This window comes from Nilaparvata lugens, chromosome 3, assembly GCF_014356525.2.
Source record: "Nilaparvata lugens isolate BPH chromosome 3, ASM1435652v1, whole genome shotgun sequence".
Taxonomy (NCBI): domain Eukaryota; kingdom Metazoa; phylum Arthropoda; class Insecta; order Hemiptera; family Delphacidae; genus Nilaparvata; species Nilaparvata lugens.
The window spans coordinates 77,152,009-77,171,033 of record NC_052506.1 but is presented as its reverse complement, the minus strand read 5'-3'; the positions used below and the strand labels follow the sequence as shown (position 1 = coordinate 77,171,033).

At 32.7% G+C, this 19,025-nt stretch overlaps 1 protein-coding gene across 4 annotated transcripts in view; it reads right to left on the bottom strand.

The window, feature by feature from the left end:
* LOC111048979 overlaps positions 1 to 19,025 on the bottom strand; it is a 33,955-nt gene that overhangs the window by 3,034 nt on the left and 11,896 nt on the right. For 2 of the 4 annotated variants that reach the window (XM_022334962.2, XM_039424663.1), the window contains exons 2-14: positions 18,081 to 18,379; positions 15,344 to 15,697; positions 12,757 to 13,588; positions 11,662 to 11,837; positions 10,379 to 10,603; positions 9,422 to 9,663; positions 7,759 to 8,004; positions 7,201 to 7,331; positions 5,688 to 5,926; positions 3,991 to 4,218; positions 2,453 to 2,689; positions 1,719 to 1,934; positions 339 to 601 (exon numbers count right to left, since the gene is read on the bottom strand). In XM_022334962.2, the coding sequence (XP_022190654.2) occupies positions 339 to 601; positions 1,719 to 1,934; positions 2,453 to 2,689; positions 3,991 to 4,218; positions 5,688 to 5,926; positions 7,201 to 7,331; positions 7,759 to 8,004; positions 9,422 to 9,663; positions 10,379 to 10,603; positions 11,662 to 11,837; positions 12,757 to 13,588; positions 15,344 to 15,697; positions 18,081 to 18,379 (3,688 nt within the window). The remainder of the gene's footprint in view (positions 1 to 338; positions 602 to 1,718; positions 1,935 to 2,452; positions 2,690 to 3,990; positions 4,219 to 5,687; positions 5,927 to 7,200; positions 7,332 to 7,758; positions 8,005 to 9,421; positions 9,664 to 10,378; positions 10,604 to 11,661; positions 11,838 to 12,756; positions 13,589 to 15,343; positions 15,698 to 18,080; positions 18,380 to 19,025) is intronic. The other 2 variants (XM_039424664.1, XM_039424665.1) reach the window with 2 other exon arrangements.

Below are 19,025 nucleotides of genomic sequence, written 5' to 3'. Positions count from 1 at the left end.
ATTTTGTTATAATTTTCGCTGCTTTATTTGAGGTTGATTTTTTTATCATCATAATTTGTATTTTACCAGTGGTTTATTTATTGTTATTGATTGTTTATCTCATGTTGGAAGCCTCTCTCTGATGACAAAACATGCATGATGAAAATGTTTGCATGTCCTGCCGTTAGCGGCTAGCCTAACTGAATAAGTTGACTGATTAAGTTGTATTCGGTTCACCAATTTGATAAACAGGTTTCTTTAAAAAGTTTCAGAAACCGCAAAATGGATTCAATTTTTTGTATAACCAAATTCATATAAAAACATTGTTGATCTTAGTTTCAATTATACATTATACTCACTTTTCAATGGAGAAAGCGACCGCGGCAAGTTGTTTGGCAGGGTACTTGATGTTTGAGAGGTGGCTGGAGCGACACACAATGGCAATGAGATGAGACATTTGCTGGAAGAGCTGTGGGATGTGATCAAGCATCAGTGCCGACCGATAGCGCAGCAGATGCGACAGCAGATCGACCGCCCGCCCTAGAACCTCTGGTCTGGCATCGACAGGCGTAGCGTTCACAACCTCCAAACACATTCCAACATGGTCACTCGTCATTTCCACCTGCAAACAATCATATCAAACAAACATATATAAACATACATAATATTGGACATGATATTTTCGAGCTCAAAATTTAAGTGATTTTATACTTTATTTTGTGAATTTGAAGTTTTTTTCATGTTTTTACGAAAGTTTTATTATCAATCTATCTAAATTTAAAATTGTTTGTTTTATTTCAATTTATATTTTCAGATTGATGATTTGGTGTAGAAATTGAAATGGACATAACCTATGTATAATATTTGGATAATTTGAAACTAAATTAGGAAATTGAAGAAGTTTTGGGTAATATCCTGCTTTTTCCTTTTCGATCATTGTATTGTTTCTGCTAATCTAATAAATAAATAAATAAATAAATAAATAAATAAATAAATAATAAAGTTCAAGAGTAGCTTGGTTTGAAAATCCAAGTACTGTAGTTTTCAAAACGTCATTTATCCATTGAATACATATTGATTTGCTAATTGGGAAAGATGTTGCAGTATTAACATTTTACAAATAATTTTATACATTTGAAAAATTATAATTGAACATTCAACATATTTATTCATAATATGTTATATTATATTATTATAGCAAATAATAAATATTTTCCGGAAGAGAAGAAAATTATGGAAGTTATTTTCACAGCATGCATATTTTATTTTTCACCATTATTCCTTCTTTCGCATCGTTATTCTTCTTCCAGGAACGTATCGTGATATAATGTAAGACGGCCTTTTAGTGTTTTTTTCTTTAGGGCTACTTTAAATATAAATCCCAGTACCCTTTTAAATTATTTATGTGGTGATAAAATAATTTAAAAGGGTACTAATATTTATATTTTATTTATAATGTAAGACAGATATTGTAGGGTTACAAAAAATGATATTATAATGAACCAGAAGATTTGTCACAAGATTTTGCAGCACATCCCATGAAGTGTCGCATTCACTTATTTTTTATGAAATGAGTGAATCTAAATACAAGGTTATCGGTAATCATCTAACTCAACTGATAAGAACATACAGAAACAAATAGTTCAATTACTATTCAATTTCTCTAAGATAAGACGTAATTATTGTTCTACAAAAACAAAAGAAAACAGTTCGATTTTGACAATGTCAATAAAACCCACCTGAACAGCTGCGGCAAAAGCGATCAATAATTCATGAACATTCATGATCAAACCAGACTTCTTCCAGACGAATGTCAGTTGCAGAAGAACATCGGACAAGTGGTTCACGGCTGTTTTTCGAAGCACCTCTTTCTTGGAGCTGAGTTGAGCAATCACCAAAACTCTCCACAGCAGAAAAACGTCTTCTGTCATTTCTGTTTTTTTGAGTAGAGATGACTGTAAAAATGAAACCATTATACGGCTATAAAGAGATAAAAAACAATGCATTAAATTGCAAATTAATTGTTCATATTAAAGTCGAATTAAGCTGAAATCTCACGAGAGGTTTGTTATTACAGTTTCTAACGCATTAATGTATTCATTCGATTCTAAAATACTGAATAATATCATGTTCTTACGCCTGAAGAGAATAATAAAATATCTTAGTGGTATTCATTTGCATTTAGAAACAACGAATAAGAGATCTATGCTACATTGAGTCGCTCTATTTATCATGTTGTAATTTTTCTCAATTATATTGTTGCATCAACTGCATTTATTTCAGGAGTCATCATTTCACTTTCTATCTGAATTTGAAAAGTGTCAATTTGATACTTATATTAATTGATACACGTGCTTGAGTAAGCAACCAGAAACTATGAAATTGACAAAAAATCAATACAACAGATGATGTAATTGATAGGTAAAAACTATTTTGTGAAGAATTATGATAGGTGAAAACTATGATGACATACCGTAATGTCTTTTAGAGTTGCTAGTATACACGAGAACTGATCAATGTTGACGAGCTGCAAAATAGACTGCAATTTTTGAACAGGGAGACGTCCAGCCAATTTAGTCCATAATGGCCCCATGTCATTCGGGAGATCGAATTCAAAATGTTTTCTATTCGACAGAATTAGTTCTAAGAAGCTTCCCTCTTTTTCCAGGTCACTCTCAGTGGACGCTTCAGTAGAAGTAATGTTATTGAGCTGAAAATAATGTATGTTTAATAACGTTCAATTCGTTACTACATATATTATGAAAATACTAAGATAATAATTCAGATGTAAGAATAAATATATTCGAGATATGAGATTCTCACATGTACAATAACTGATAGTAATGGATTATGAATATTGCATTTCACAACAATTGAAAGGGTCCCGAGCAATCAGGGAGTGATTTTGAATTTCATAATTGTCTGTTATACAGACATCCTTCCAACGGTGGAGCCGATAGCTTGATGCACATCTTATATGTGCGATTAGACGGCTCTGACTGCGAGATCAACCACAAGCTATTCTGAAACGTTCCAGCTATTATCAAATCATTAGAGATGGGATCCGTATTGATTCACGAAAGTTAAGTTTATAGAATAAGGAGGTAATAGATCCTTATATACGGGGTTGACCAAAGAAGTATGAATGATTAAATAAAAATACTAAGAAATTGTCAAAAACCACAGATTTTATTGATAGTTAGAAATACCGGTTTCGGTTGTTACACCATTGTCAATCTCAGATAAACCATTTTAGCTGATAACAGTTTATCAGAGATTGACAATGGTGTAACAACCGAAACCGGCCTTTCTAACTATCAATAAAATCTGTGGTTTTTGACAATTTCTTAGTATTTTTATTTAATATGAATCACAATATCAACTTCTCAACTACACAAAAAATATGGATTTTAAATAACTGATACAGACTCATTTTTCAAACTAAATTCGAATTTTATCATAACAATGTGAAGCTTACAAATTGCCATTACACATATAGAAAGGGGAAAATTTAATGAGTTTCATTGCTTTCAATTAATAATAAAATCTGTTAGCGTCTATTTTCATCTAAGCGCGCCTGTAAGCGTTATTGGAAGTTCACCATACATGTCTCAAGCATTTCACATGTTTAAACATGTTTACAGTAACAAACCAGGTTTGAGGATTAGTGTAAAACTGTAGCACAAGCAATTTAGAATGTTTCCACGTGAAATCATCAAAACGTTGAAGAGGTGTATGGATAAGAAGGCAATTTGAATTTATTCATGTTTTTCGTAACGAACTTTTCGATTTTTTGTGGATTTTAATTGAAATAGCAAAAATAAAATCAAACATTGTTAAAATAACATTCGAGTTTGGTTGATAACCAAGTCCGAGACAGTTATTTCAAATTATACATACTTATTTGTACAACCCCGTACATGAAGAATCTTAGTCGATACTTGAAATATTGAACAATAAATTTCAAATAATTGACTTATTTTCAACCAAAATTGATTTTTGTCCACTTACCATCAAATCAAGATACTGAGGTATCAATTTCGATAATTTTTTTACTTCATTTGCATCAACTTCACAGTTTGGTTTCACGTGATAGTGGATTGCAGCTCCAAAAGACGGCAGCCAACGTAATTCTGGTTTCATGTTTGAAACATTACTTAAGCAATTACGAATTTCATTTTCACATTGCTGAAATGAATTCTTCGAAGCCCCATCAAAATTACGTTTGTTGCGCATGATCTACAATAAAGAAAGTAAATATATATGAGTCATGTTGCACTTGATTTTTGTTGTCTTTAGAGAATTGTATGAACATCTTTTGCATGTTGAAAGAATTAATATGTAGAGATTAAGCGTAATAATAACGGAAATCTTCAAATCAAATTAAGAAGTGAAGTTTTTATGCTTACACCTTTATGGAAGTGTTGCGTGAAATTCGGAAAATACTGAACAATAATACAGTATTGAGAGAAAATATCAGAGGCAATTATTATTATACATGTGTTTTTTTGGTAGATAGTTTCTGTAAAGATGTTCTGCCTTGCGTGGAACCCAATGTCATTTCCTATAAGTGAACAAACACTTATAGGTTACATTGGGTTGAAGTTCAATAACTAAAATTTTCACTTCAATTTATATGAATAATAATTTTTATATTATAAAGTCAGAAATTAATGAAAACCATTTTTCTCAACACAATTTTACAATAATCACGCTGTTTCAAGTGAGAATATAAAGAAGTATAATACGCATAAAGAAATTATTTCCTCACTCTATTGGCAAAAATAACACTAGATTCCTTGACCAGGTGGATAGCTTCGAGGGATGTATATAAACACAACAACCCATAAAAAATGTTAAACGAGTTGACAACTCTGTGAAAGTGGTCTCGAATCAAATGTGAGCTGTGGCATGCAATGTATAAATTAATGCAATTTTTCACATATCTTGGGCTTTCCACTCACTATTCAACTCGAGTTCACAAGTTGAAGAGAACCTAAATGTGCGAGCCCATAAACCCATACCCTAAATGTATCAACCCATGTCGTTCTCCCTATGACATTATTAGAGATGAATAGAATAGAATAGAATGACTGCCTTAGCTTTCCTAGAGAGCGAAGTTAGGGCGCAGTCGGCCCTCTCCTACACTTAACTCTATATTACACAAGATAACAATACAACAGAAAATAAAAATAATATGATAAAGAAAAAATATTCCAAACAATATGAAGAAACAAACAATATCTACTTATTAAAAATAATAACAAATTTTGAATAATTGAAAAGAGAAGAAAATAAATTACCTTGAAAAAATATAAATATAACAATGCTGAATAACAGTAGAGATACTTCATCACTGTAGTGGAAAAAAGAACCTAATGTATACAAAATGCAATACAATACACAAAAACTATAGTGTTTGCTATATATTCCATTCCTACGTATTATCATAAATCTTGAAGTAAATAAGTGAATCACATTTATTTAGGTGACTGTTATAAAAGTGATTGAAATTCATATTTATAAAAGGAGTGAATTATGATTAGTCTTTAATTCATCTTATATTAAGCTAAATATGATTATACGAAAGTAATTATTTCAAAAAAACTGAATAAGAATACTCAATGAGTATTGATAATATATAAACTTGGAAGAATAATGAAGTGAGCATTTGAAAAAATGTAATTGAGAATTTTTCGCCAATTTACCTTAGGTAGAACTTGGGAGATGATTGTACTAATTATGATGCTCTCTTCACTGGCTGAGGAAGACAGAGAGCTAACTATCTTCTTTATATTAGCGCTCGAGCAAGAAGCTGCCTTTATCAGACATTCGATCAAGGCGTTTCTAAAAGGACACTTTTCTGCTCTAGTGAAAACACTATGGATGAGGATGTGCCAGTCGAGGTTTGCAGGAAACCTTATAGTGTCGTCACTGTCCAATATATCTAAAAAAACAAAACAAATAAGTTTCAGATTTGTTAGAATATACACAAATTCTAACCTATTTATTTATAATGATGATATTTTTCTAGGGAAAAAGCACAAGTAAAAGTTTTATCTCAGCATTGATTTCTCTTTAATTTGATGTATTATTATATTATTTCAAGTTTTCCTGCCATTCAAGCAGCTTCAATGAAGGGGGTGAAATTTTGAATGTTGCAACAAGAATGACTCCCAGGAAAAACGTTACAAGCGCCATTTCTCAAATTTTACAAGAACTAAAAAAAATGTCAATGTTAATTTTTTGGATATTTTTAAAACTTCTCCCACCAATAACTACTAGTAAAAGTTATAAAATTGATCAATAGATTTCACTACACGATAGGCAAGAGCACAAGGAACGTTTTTCCATAAAAAAATCGAGTACTCAAATTTTGGCGCTTGTAACGTTTTTCCGGGAGCCATCCATGATCATTTGACAATGAAAATTGAATTGGGTGTCTGGAACACAATTTTTGGCTTTGTAGCCAAATTGGGACCAGTTGGTATATCATTAAACATCCCACCTCTTTAATAGAATATTATACAGAGCTATTTTAAATAATCTATTAGAGCTATTAAACATCCCACCTCTTTAATAGAATTATACAGAGCTATTTAAAATAATTTAATTGGCTATTGGTTAATATCAGTTTCAAATTGCAAATGACTGTTGCACATAAGAGCTATATTAAAGCCATACAGAATGAGTGATCATGTAATTAAATAAATTATGTTAAGACTAATGTGAGAAAACAGATGACGCGATAAAGCAAAATGTACGCAAATTATGTTAGAAATGTTCACAAGCTCTTGAGCTTAGCTATTATATTCTTTTGCAGTCCATTCCATATAGTATATTATTATTTCATTAAACCATTCCTTGTGAACGGAAATAAACTTTCTCTTTTATTTAATCGGTTTTGTTTGATTTTTCAATATTAAATTCTTCTTTCTAAAGTACATATTATTGTGAGTTATCATACTTGTTGAAGTTAATCATGCTTGGTTCGGCGTTAAGCTCTAAACCACTGAGTTGCAACATTTTCATGTACTGTATTTCAAGTAAATATATAATAACATATTTCACACACATACAAGAAGGCTATTTCTTTATTGATACAGTGCGACATTATTTAACACATGGCATTATTCAATCTTAGATTTATTAGAATCTTTGGCAATTTTGAATATTGAGATGATATTTTATAATGGATGTTACCCATTTTCGTCAACTTACTTGCAATCAACTCGAAGAGAACAGCATTGTATTCCAAGCAATGGACAATGTCGAATAAACAAAATAGTATCCCACATTGTGTGTTGTTCTTAACATAACTCAAAGGTAGAATTGAAAGCAATTCGATTAACCTAAGGAAACAGGAACAAAAATTGATCACATTAGAAATACAATTTGATACGCAATGAAAACTATATTGTAAATAATGAACGATTTGAATGAGCTGTAAACAAGATAAAGTACCTATATCTTGAGTGTGAAAAGAAAGATTCCAGTTCGAGCTGTTCTAAAAATTATTTTCTTGAGTCTAAAAGACCATAAAATTGAATATCCTTTAAAATTTTAAATCTTGAAAATACCATGAAACACAAAGATATTTCAAGTTTCAAATTTTCCGAAATGGTGATTTAGTAGATGAATGATCGAATACATTATGATGATCCCAACAATTAATGTTTAATGGAATGCTCACATAAATAATCAAAATTATCCGAATTTTTCATTTCATCAATTTCATAATAAAATCAAGATAATTTTGAATGAATAGAAATAACTTACTTCTCTATGTGAGATGTGACAATGCATAACTGATCGGGTGATTCCGCCAATCCTTCAGATAATATTTTTGCCAAATTCTCTAACACGCCAGTCATATCCTCGTTGACCTTATGATCTGTTTCATCTCCGATAATCATCTCTAGATCCAACTTCAGTAGGATATTTTTCAAGTTGCTCGGTCCAGATTTCTTTAGTTTTCCGGCAATTTTCCAAAGAATTGCTATACTCATAGCAGCCACCATGTTACTAAAATAAAATATAAAAAATATTAGGTTAGGTTAGGCATACGGTAACGTAATACGTCAAGTATATTCAACGTATAATACTTTTACGTTAAAGTTAAATTTTAACTTTGAAGTATTTTTAATTTAACCAAACTATTCAAACTTGAACGAATTGATTAGTGTGTTGTGCATCCATTCGTTTCTACTATTAATTCAACATTAAATTTGAAAACCACTTTTGAATTGGAAAAACTGACTTTTTAGCAGTGATGACATTTCGACCAGTTATGGGTCATCTTCACACTGACGATGAGGAAACTGATTCTTGTTTCAAGACTATTGATGGTAGGGAGTGGAGGTGGAGGAATAGGTGAGGATGAGAGAGTGAGATTGCTGGATGTGCTAGTTGGGCGGTATTTTTGAAGTGTAAACTATTTTTTCAAAAAGTGTGTGTGATGAGAAGTTCATTCGATCATTCAGGATACTGTTGAGAAATTTTTTGTGTGATTGTCAATAGTCGATTTTATATTGTTCAAATACATTTTTAGTTTTCTGCTTTTAGTGCGATATGGAGGATATCAATATTGGTGGCTATGCCAGTGTATGAAAGGTCGAAACGTAAGTAAGCCTTTTCACTTCCAAAGTGTTTTTTTTTTTTAATTCAATGTTAAACGGAGTGTTGACAAGAATAAAATATTCGTGAAATCATGATAAATTATAATATGATAATTCATTCATTCAAGAACGCATTGGCTACAGAGGCTTCGGTTTGTATTCTGGAATTATTTAAGATACATTGGAATAATTAAGATAGAAAAATTAAGTTAAAAAAAAACTTTTAACTCTTAAATTGGTATGCGATGAAAAGCTGTACTTCCATTCAAAATGATACATTGTGAATCTAAAATGTTATTTAGAATAATATGGATGGTAGTGTGGTGAACAACAGTGTTGAACAGCCACAATGATCAAAATAGGAATTTTTAAGAGCAAGAAAAATCAGATATCAACAATTTGAGCATCAATTCAACTCTTGAAAGTTTTATAAAGGATAGAAGCGAACCATAGACGGTCCAATACCTCTATCATGACTACAATAGCATTCGTAAATTTGGCGTATCAAAGATCTAATTGCTTTGATACTGTAATGAGAAAATTTCAAAACCCAGTAACTCTTGTCAATTTTAAAATAAGAATCAAACAAGTACATACAACAAACACACACTCATGAAAACAATAGACAACAGACACACTCATGAGAACAGACATACTCATCAGACGCACAGAGAACAATATAAGCACACAAACGCACACAGCCGTCTGTATGTCTGCATGCAGACGTTTGATTTTTTCTTAATCTGTCTGTTGCTGTGTGTGTTGACCTTAGATTGAATTCAACTTCAGGACAAAAATTGAAATGCTATGATTTTTTGACTTACCTGTTTTCTTGAAACTCGTCCTTTTTTAGCAACGCTATCAAATTATCTTGGTTTTTACACTTCAAAAGCTTATTAGAGAGTTGAAGGAGTTCACTTTTCTCTAAAAAGAATAACAAGCTACTTGAATTTTCACACAACCAAGAAGGACCGGCATTATCCAAGAGAAAACGAGCAGTCTCAACAGCTGGCTCATATCTGTTTTTTGATCGTAGGGCACCAATTTTTTGTATCATGAGCTTGAACTGGAAAACAACATTGAACGATTAAACCAGAGAAAAGCTATGAAATGTTAATGATTTCAAAGTATTTTTTGGTATAACATCATGGTATTTATAATACATCATTGGTGTTTTTTTTTTGGTATCTCTATCAAAACATAAAAAAACAATAAAATATTATCAAGGCGAATATTATTTTTTATGTCTTTGTTTTTAAATGACAAGAACTTATCGTTCAAGTGGATATTAGCTATGATGTATCATGGATGTATAGTGGATATTAGCAAGTATCGGTATCTTCATAGTACCATTGAATATAAATAAAAATAGAAATCAAAGTAACCTTTTTTAAATTGTTTAGTCTTAGTATCAAGTCTTGATAATGGCATCATGTAGCCGAAACAGGTTGTGACTAAACATTTTTAAAAGGGTGCTTGAATTTCTATTTGTATTTATATTCATCAGTTGCCCTAAAGAAAAAAGACAATACCAATGAATAGTTCATGTAAGATGTAACTATAGCTACCCAAACAATTTTCATAGAATATTATCACAACTTACAAACAAAATAGGAATCCATCAACTAACACTAGTTTATTCCTGCGTTGTTAATTCCGAATGAATTTTTCTAGTGTATTTGCTATCAATCTAAAATCTGTTTTAGTACGTTATTTCATAATTGCCAATAGTTTTGAATATTCTAAAACAAAATTCAAGCATTTTCTGAAATGATATTTACCAGTGAAGATTTGATTTCATCATCATTACTTTCCAAGACCCGAGCAGCAAGTGATTGCCACTCACTTTCGGACAGATAGCGGAGAACATAGGAGAGATTTGGAGCACTGCCATTCGTTTGTTCCACAATCAAGTCCTTTCCTTCAAACTTGTATGCTATCAAAAGTAGATTCAAAGCTCCCCAAGTATAACTGAGTTTGAAGAACGCCTTTGTTGCTCTAATATTCTGTTGAAGTAAAAAATGGGACACTTTAAGATTCAATCTTTGACTTGGATAGAAAACAGAGCGTAAAATATCAACAAATAAGTTTGAATTGCAACCATGCAGATATAATTATTTCATATTTAATTTAAAAGGAAAATCCTAATTCAATTATGTAAATCACCCCGAAGACTTCTACTACTGCAAATATTGACAACAGGGTTAGCAGCTAGATGGAAATACAATGAGAGCTACTATCCAAAAATGATTTATCATTCTCGGGCTGACAATTAATTTTGGGATAGTAGATCTCATCGAATTTTCATCTAGCTGCTAACCAACCCTGTTTTCAATATTTGCAATAGCAGAAGTCTTCGGAGTGATTTACAGAGTTCAATTAGGATTTTCGTTCAATAATAATTATTCATTAATTATTAGCATTTGAACAAATGCAATTTCTGATCTATTTCATATTTCTGGTTTCTCTTTTTGTACCCGCAATATGTTTTAGAAATTGAACAATAGATAAGGTTAGAGGGATAATTTTCTTAAGAAGATATGTAAAGTTTAAAATGTATACTAAATACATCTAAATATTGAATAAATAGAACTGTTGAGCAAGAATATGGAAAAAGGATGATCAATATTTGAGAGTTTTGAATGCCATTCTTAGTAGTACTATATTTTGCTTTTAATAGAATAATCGACAACATACAGTGAGCCTACTCATACAACAACAACCACTTCTTCATGACTACTGAAGAAGTCCTTATGTACTCTCTGAAACGAGCGGTAAGGGAAGCCGTCGAAACATTTTTCCAAGAAAGAATTTCATGTATGATCTGAATTTCGAAAAAATGAGTAATTATGAAAATATAATGGAAACGATAATATTAATGAGCTGTTGAATTTTCAACTATACGAATCAAATATAAAAAAAAACTGAAGTTGAGAAAATGTCAACGCCTTCATAAATTCACAAGTAGACTATTAAGAAGCCTGATAATGAAAATTCAATCATGCACAATTGACGTTTTGACAAGTTTCAAATGCTTCTTCAACTTTATAATAGAAAAACTTACAAAATCGTGGGTCAGTAGAGCTTTTCCAAATCGTTGTAGATAAACTGCTAGTTGGTCAAAGAAATCGCTGAACTTTTCTTGCACAATTGTTGAGACAGAATCATCTACGATGCACATGTTACTCAATAAATGAGTTGTTAGACAGAATACAACATCAATGAATACTTCTTGATCATCTGGAACAACAAAGTACGATAATAATATCTATCCACAATTGTTTTGAGATCTGTCACCCCAATAGTACTCAAACAGAATTAAGAAATAAATATGCAGAAGTTTGCTCGACTTTTTAATTATTTCAAATTTATGCGGGATTATTAAGATTAATCAATATTATGTTATAAGATCAACGAATATTATAAATACTTTATTTATTCACTTGCATCTACATAATAATGCTATTTATATGATATTATATTGAGCTTGTGCTAATGCATGTTTTTCTTCATTGATGTGAATTTTTGTAATCAATGAATTAAGAAATTGATTTGATTTGAAATTCTACGAATTAGTTTGTGTAATTACAGTACCATTACCTAATGGTAGTGATTTCTCCAGCATAGAAAAACATATTAGTTGAGACTTTAGATTTAAAAGCTACTATTCTGATTTTGATGACGATTATAGATTAGATTAATTCATTTGCGTAAATATTTGCCTCGTGAGATATATTGAAGATAGCAAGTCATGGAATGCAGTTGGTGTTATTCTGTGTGTTACATGAATCTAGCTTGATGATTTTATGATTGAGTAAAAAAGTTATAATTGAAACATAGTTAGATGAGATGCTATGTCTTGATGAGGATATAAATGATTATATCTACATATCGAGCGGTCAAAGTAGCCAAATCAACTGATCTGCTTTATGAAATAACATAGGTAACTGCTTTATAAACAAAATATTTGATTTTTCTTTGAAATCTATTAATTAAAATTACTTTTAATTTATTAGTTCAAAAACATTAAAATAATAAGAAAATTACTAGCACTAAAAATTAGGGTCGAAACTTGACAAAAATCGATAATTACTCACTGGAGATCAAACTGTAGTATGAATATGGGAAAAATAGAGAATGAAAAAAATGAATTACTCACCATTGATAGGCTCCTTTTCCAGCTTGGGAAGAAGAACATTCTCGAAATGCCATCTTAAAGCAGCCAAACATGAGACAGAGGCGCCAATTGGTTGAGTAGTCACTGCTTTATCAAATGCTCTACAGAATTCTTCAGGAAAAATATCGCACAAGGGAATGTGTAATCCTTTTTTCACTTTTTCATCAATAATAACATCCAACATTTTCGAAATAAATTTATTCACTCTACTCAGCTTTTCGAAAACGTGAAAGATTTCAGTGAGTGTTTGACAGTATATTGCTCTCAAATCATCCGAGGTCTTGTAACTCAGCATAACATTTGATACAAAATTTGGGAACATCTGTTCAATTACAATTGGATCCACGAAAAACAACAATTCTTTGAATAATTTCAATTGTTCAATCTTTTCTGGGACTTCATCAGCCGAAGAATAGGATTTCAATGAATCTGAAAGCCACTTCGAAACAAGAGCTTTATCGACTTCTCGATCTAGTGAAATATTCAAATCTTTCAGAGTGGTCAACATCTCCAGCATTGTGGAGTTTCCTTTGAAACCCTTGCAAACCTTCACAGAGTTGTTTTTATGACCTTCTAGCGGTTTGTAACCGATGACAGTCGCAAGGATTTGGAACATATCAAATGTATAATCTTTGTTACCCTTATGCTTTGCAAACAGACTTAGAAAGTGAGGATAAAAATATGCTACAACTTCAGGATCATTGGTTTTTGGAAATTTCAAGATTCTTTTTACAATAGCAGCGGAATTTTCAAAGTTGCTTGCATCTGTCATTGCAGCTAGGTAGTCATGATGCGCAGGCGCAGTGAACAGTAACTGCAAAACAACAAGCACCATATCATTATCAAGAATAATAATTGGTAATCCAATATCATACTAATTATAAAACAACATCAAATCAAACTATGACTAATTATAAAAATCTCAAACATGGAAATTCAGGGTGATACAACAGTATTATACTGGTGATTTAGAGATTGAGAGGTGATTTTATTTTGAAAAGATTACTTCAAGAAAAGGCATTCCTACAATGAAAGTTTACAAGAAAAAGGAATATTGTTATAATCAGAATAACATTGCGAATAAAGGTGGCCTAAATCTCTGTTGGTTTGCTTTGAATAATGAACCACTCAAGTTACATATATAGAAAGAAATATCAAAAATGAAATTGAAATAAAAATATTATCAAGTTACCCTTTTCATGTTTTATTGCATGACATGTTTCAGCTCATTAGTTATTATCAAATATACAAAAATCTGGTGTGGCGCACTCACACAACTTTCCTTGCCGTTATGAGAATTGATCACCTGACGTTAGTGATCACGCGCATCTCAAGTCTACTTATAAACAAAGATCTGAGCCAGCTGGTGACAGGACTATAACGCTGGAGACACACGAGGTCTGCTATCTCTTCATAGTGAATGATTTAATAGAATCAACAGTTGCCAACAGTTTGCAATTGGATAATCACATTTTCTCAAATTCCGAGCTTATTTTCAATTTTAGGTGGAAATGTTACTGGACATTAATCGTAGAGATTTTCATACTCAATCTTTTCCACTTGGAATTTTTTGTTTGAATCGTATATGAAGCCTGATAATTGAGAATCTAAAATCAAACTTTGCATAGATGGGGCGGAGCTACTGAAATTTTTACAGATATGGGACTTGTGGCAGTTGATAGAGCTTATCAATGACTATTTTAGGTATAAATTTGATCAAAATCGTTGGAGCCGTTTTCGAGAAAATCGTGAAAAACAGTTTTTGACAAAATTTTCACCATTCAACGAGGGCGGTACGAGGGCGGAGCGTGCTCGGTGCGGGTTGGAGGCGCGTATATGTGTACGCAGCTTTACACACACATACAGACCAATACCCAAAAACAACTTTTTTGGACTCAGGGGTTCTTGAAACGTATAGAAATTTAGAAATTGGGGTACCTTAATTTTTTTTCGGAAAGCAATACTTTCCTTACCTATGGTAATAGGGCAAGGAAAGTAACAAAAACAGAAGAATAAACATTGTTGGGGTGATATTTAAGATGTTCAATCAATCAATCTCTTTATTCAAGACATACAATGTATATTGTACATGAATGCGTCATCTCATTAAACAATACTTCTAATTCTTAAACATAAAACTAGAAATATAGAAAAAACACAACAAAAAAAGAAACAATAACAAACAAGGTAGATACTGTATCCCTAATTACCCCGTAATATTCTTCAAAACTATACGTTTCTAACTCTATTAGGTACTTTTTCAACTTGATTTTGAATCTTGCCCTATCCGTCTCGCTTCTGATGCTACTCGGGAGGTTCCTCATAAATTTTATTCCCATATATGCTGTACTTCGTTTAAATTTTTCTCTTCTATGTTCCATTATCATTTCTATATCTTGTATGCTGATAATGATGTTTGTGTATGATTGTTTATTCATCATTTGATTTTGTTTTTCAACTAAAAGTTCTTATTGAAAGTAGGGTTGCATTCAATAAGAGGTGTGGCCCTATGTAATGAATTGAAAATATTATATAAAATTGGCTTTAGGCTTCAAATGAAGATACTGACCTGCTGTAAGCATCTAGAAACTTCAGTATCGAAAGCATTGTTTTTTAGTTGAATCGCGACTGCAATAATTTCAACAACAGTTTCATTCAAAAACTGACACTGAAAGTCATTTTTCAATAAGGTATTTCGGAAGGTGGTTGATAATGTTCTCAATGCCAATGTTAAGCCATCAATATCTTTATCCGATTCAAAATTATTCTTACTGTGTTGAAAAAATAATCTCATGAGAGTAAGTAATTGTTCAACATCTTGTTTGAATATTCGTGAGAATATAGGAATTTCCAGAATGAGCAAAACACATTCATGTGAAATCTTCTGACACACTCCACTTTTATATCCATAGTTGATTACAACCTGTAACAAAACAATTGATGAATAGCGTGATAGAAGACCCAATAATGACAATATTATTATTATAGTAAGCCTAGTTATTGATAGTTCCATTATAGTTATTATAATAGACCTAGCCTACATCAAAGGTGAAGCTATGAAGTTGGTTATCGATCAAACCCACGATCATTATCCAATCTTTACATGAGGTACCAAATTATTACTTTTTAAGGCCGGGACACATATAACCGCACCGAGCCCGTGCCGAGGTACGGCTGAACTACGCCCGAGTCACGGTGATGGTGGTAGGAGAACACAAGTATCCGTGCAACAGCCGTGTCTCAGTTCTGTAGTGCTACTGTGGTCTGATTTCTGAATGTGCTAAACTATTGTTAAAAATATAACACTATCAGAATCTTCCTACATCCAATTTAAATTTATATTTTCATTTTTAAACTAATTATCTGTAAACACAGGAGATGAGAATCATTGGAATATATTTCGGTGCATAACAATATATGGTCATGTATCGGAAATATAATTATATCAACAATAAAATTGTTATCTTCTGCCATATGTATCTAACGTAATTAATTTAAATTAAAAATTTAAGACCCAGTCATGGGTTCCTTCTTTTATACTTTTTGTTGATTTTTTTATTATTTATCATATTATTTCTATTATACCTTTGGCTTAACTTATTATTTACTTTTGGTTTTACTTATTTTTTCGTTCAACCATTCTTTCTCATCTGTCTGTCTGTAGTTTTCTGCTCGTAAGCAGGTCCTTCTATATGGCAGCAGCCCTCCACTCTCTTCTATTCTCTGCCAGTCGCTTCGTTGCATAGTAGCTCATCCCCTCCTTGATGTCGTCCAACATTTTGTATCTTCTTCTCCCTCTTCCTCTTCTTCCCTGAAAGGTCCCCTCCATGGCTTCCACCAACAAGCATTGCCGTCTCATCCAATGTCCCAGCCATCTCCTCTTTCTTCCCTTTATCACATCCAGCAGACTCCTTCTTTCCCCAACCCTCCTCAACACCTCCTCGTTTGTAACTTTATCCCTCCAACTGATCCCCTCCATCCTTCTCCATATCCACATTTCCAATGCCTCAAGCCTCCTCTTATTCTCCTTTCTTAGCGTCCAAGTTTCTGCACCATACAGTGCCACACTCCAAACATAGCACTTTATTAGCCTTTTCCTTAGTGTCTTGTCCAGTTGGCTACAAAGAATTCTCTTTTTCTTATTGAATGCTGTTTTTGCCATAGCAATTCTTACTTTGATTTCTTTGTTGCATTTCATATCCTCTTCCATTATGCTTCCTAAATACTTGAAAGATGATACCTGTTCCAACTGTTCACCCTCCAGTACAGCATTCCCCATTCTTGCTTTCCCTGCACCAATTCTCATGCACTTTGTCTTCCTGACGTTTATCCTCATTCCATACCTCTCACAAGCCTCATTCACATCTCTCAACATTCCATTCATCATTGTCCAGCTATCAGCCAGGATCGCCATATCATCTGCAAATCGAATGCACTCTATGTGTCTTCCTGCAATGCTGACTCCTCTTTTGCCATCCAAACACTCCTGCAATGTATCCTCTAGGTAAACGTTGAAAAGGATTGGTGACATACAACATCCCTGTCTCACTCCTCTTCCCATTCTACTCTTTTCTCCAATTTCGCCCTCTATTCTCACTCTGCTGGTCTGGTTGACATACAGGTTCCTGATTAGTCTCCTCTCCTCCCATTCTCATCAAAACTGGAAAATTCCGTATTTCTTCAATAAGTTTCTCACTCTCCGTGTTAAACGAGCCCGCACCGTCACCGTCAAAAAGTAAACTGAACTAGTCGGTGACGGCGCGGGCACGGCTCGGGCAACAAACACGGTGACGGTGCGGTAGTATGTGTCCCTACACGTTTGAAAGCATTTGTTTTCTCACTCGCCGTAGTTGCGTCCGACACTCGGCCGTGCCGCGCGCGGGCTCGGTGCGGTTATGTATGTCCCGGCCATTAATCGATACGAGTTCTAATTCACAAATAACTAAAACATTTTACTGATATATCTAAACTTATTTTTTTCTATGAATAGATTTAACAGAAGAAATCTTTCAATATTACTTAATTTTTGCCAAGCAGTATTTGGAGCCTAATTTATTTATTGGATAAAATAAACAAATACAATATTTAGAGAGAACAGGCCCTAAACTTATTCTTCCCAACTCTGTCTCAAATAGTGAGATGAGATGAGATTTAATTTCATGAAACACAGAATATCAGGAGAATGTTTGAAGAAGTGAATTCAAAGGGGTCTTCTAATTGTTCTTGAATGTAGCAGAAATGCGGGAATAAGTTCACTCAAAATCGATGAATCAATAACAGAAAAATTGGTAAAAACAATAACTTACTTCGATAATGTCTTCACACAAGGAACGCTTGATATCAATTTGATGAGTTTTCAACTGAGGACAAGCTAAGCAATCAAGTAGAGTTGCATACAACTTGATTAGCTTGCGACCACGCTTGTCATCGTTTACGTTTGTTTCAGCCGATTGTACAATAATGGTAGATTGTATGCATTCCACAAGCCAACTGAGAATTAATTCTTCTTTTTTCGCAATCGGCAGATCAGGCGTTTTGACCACTTTCAAAGCTAGTGAAAGCTGCTTCTTCAAATCAGCAATACCATTCAACTTCTCCAGAAATTCTGAAATTAATAGACTTTCAATAGTATTGAGTTATATTCAATATTCAAGAGAAGAAAAAAATGTAAAATGTGTTGAAGTAAATTTTTTCTAACCTTATCATTTCGATTTTTAATCTGACAAGTAAGAAAATTTGTAAGCGTGAAAATTGTTAACACCTAGTGGAATACCCAGTAGGGTATACTGGCCTAGTGGCTACCCAATGTAAAGGTATGTCATCTGGCTTTCAAGTTAGGGTATAGGCCTACATATGAGGTATTTCACTGAGGCGGCCGCCGCGCTGTCTCGGCAGTACCAACTCGTCTGCTATATATAAACAAAGGTCAATCGATTCGCGTGAACTCTCAGACCGTTTGGCGGACCCTTACGGGCAATCTTCGGAAAAGTTCACACAAATCGATTAATCATCACATCTCGAACACTTTCTCTTTTCATTACAAAATAATTTCAATAATAAATAAGGTTCATTTTCATTTTAACCTGTCATACATGAGATACGAATGTGTATAAAAATGATTTTATTACTAAAAAGTTACTTACACAAATGATTATTCTTCAAAAAAATCACCGTGAAGATTGAAGAATTTATCACACCAGTAAGCCAGCCTACTAGAATCCTGTTCATAAAATGTTGCTGCCAAATGAGTT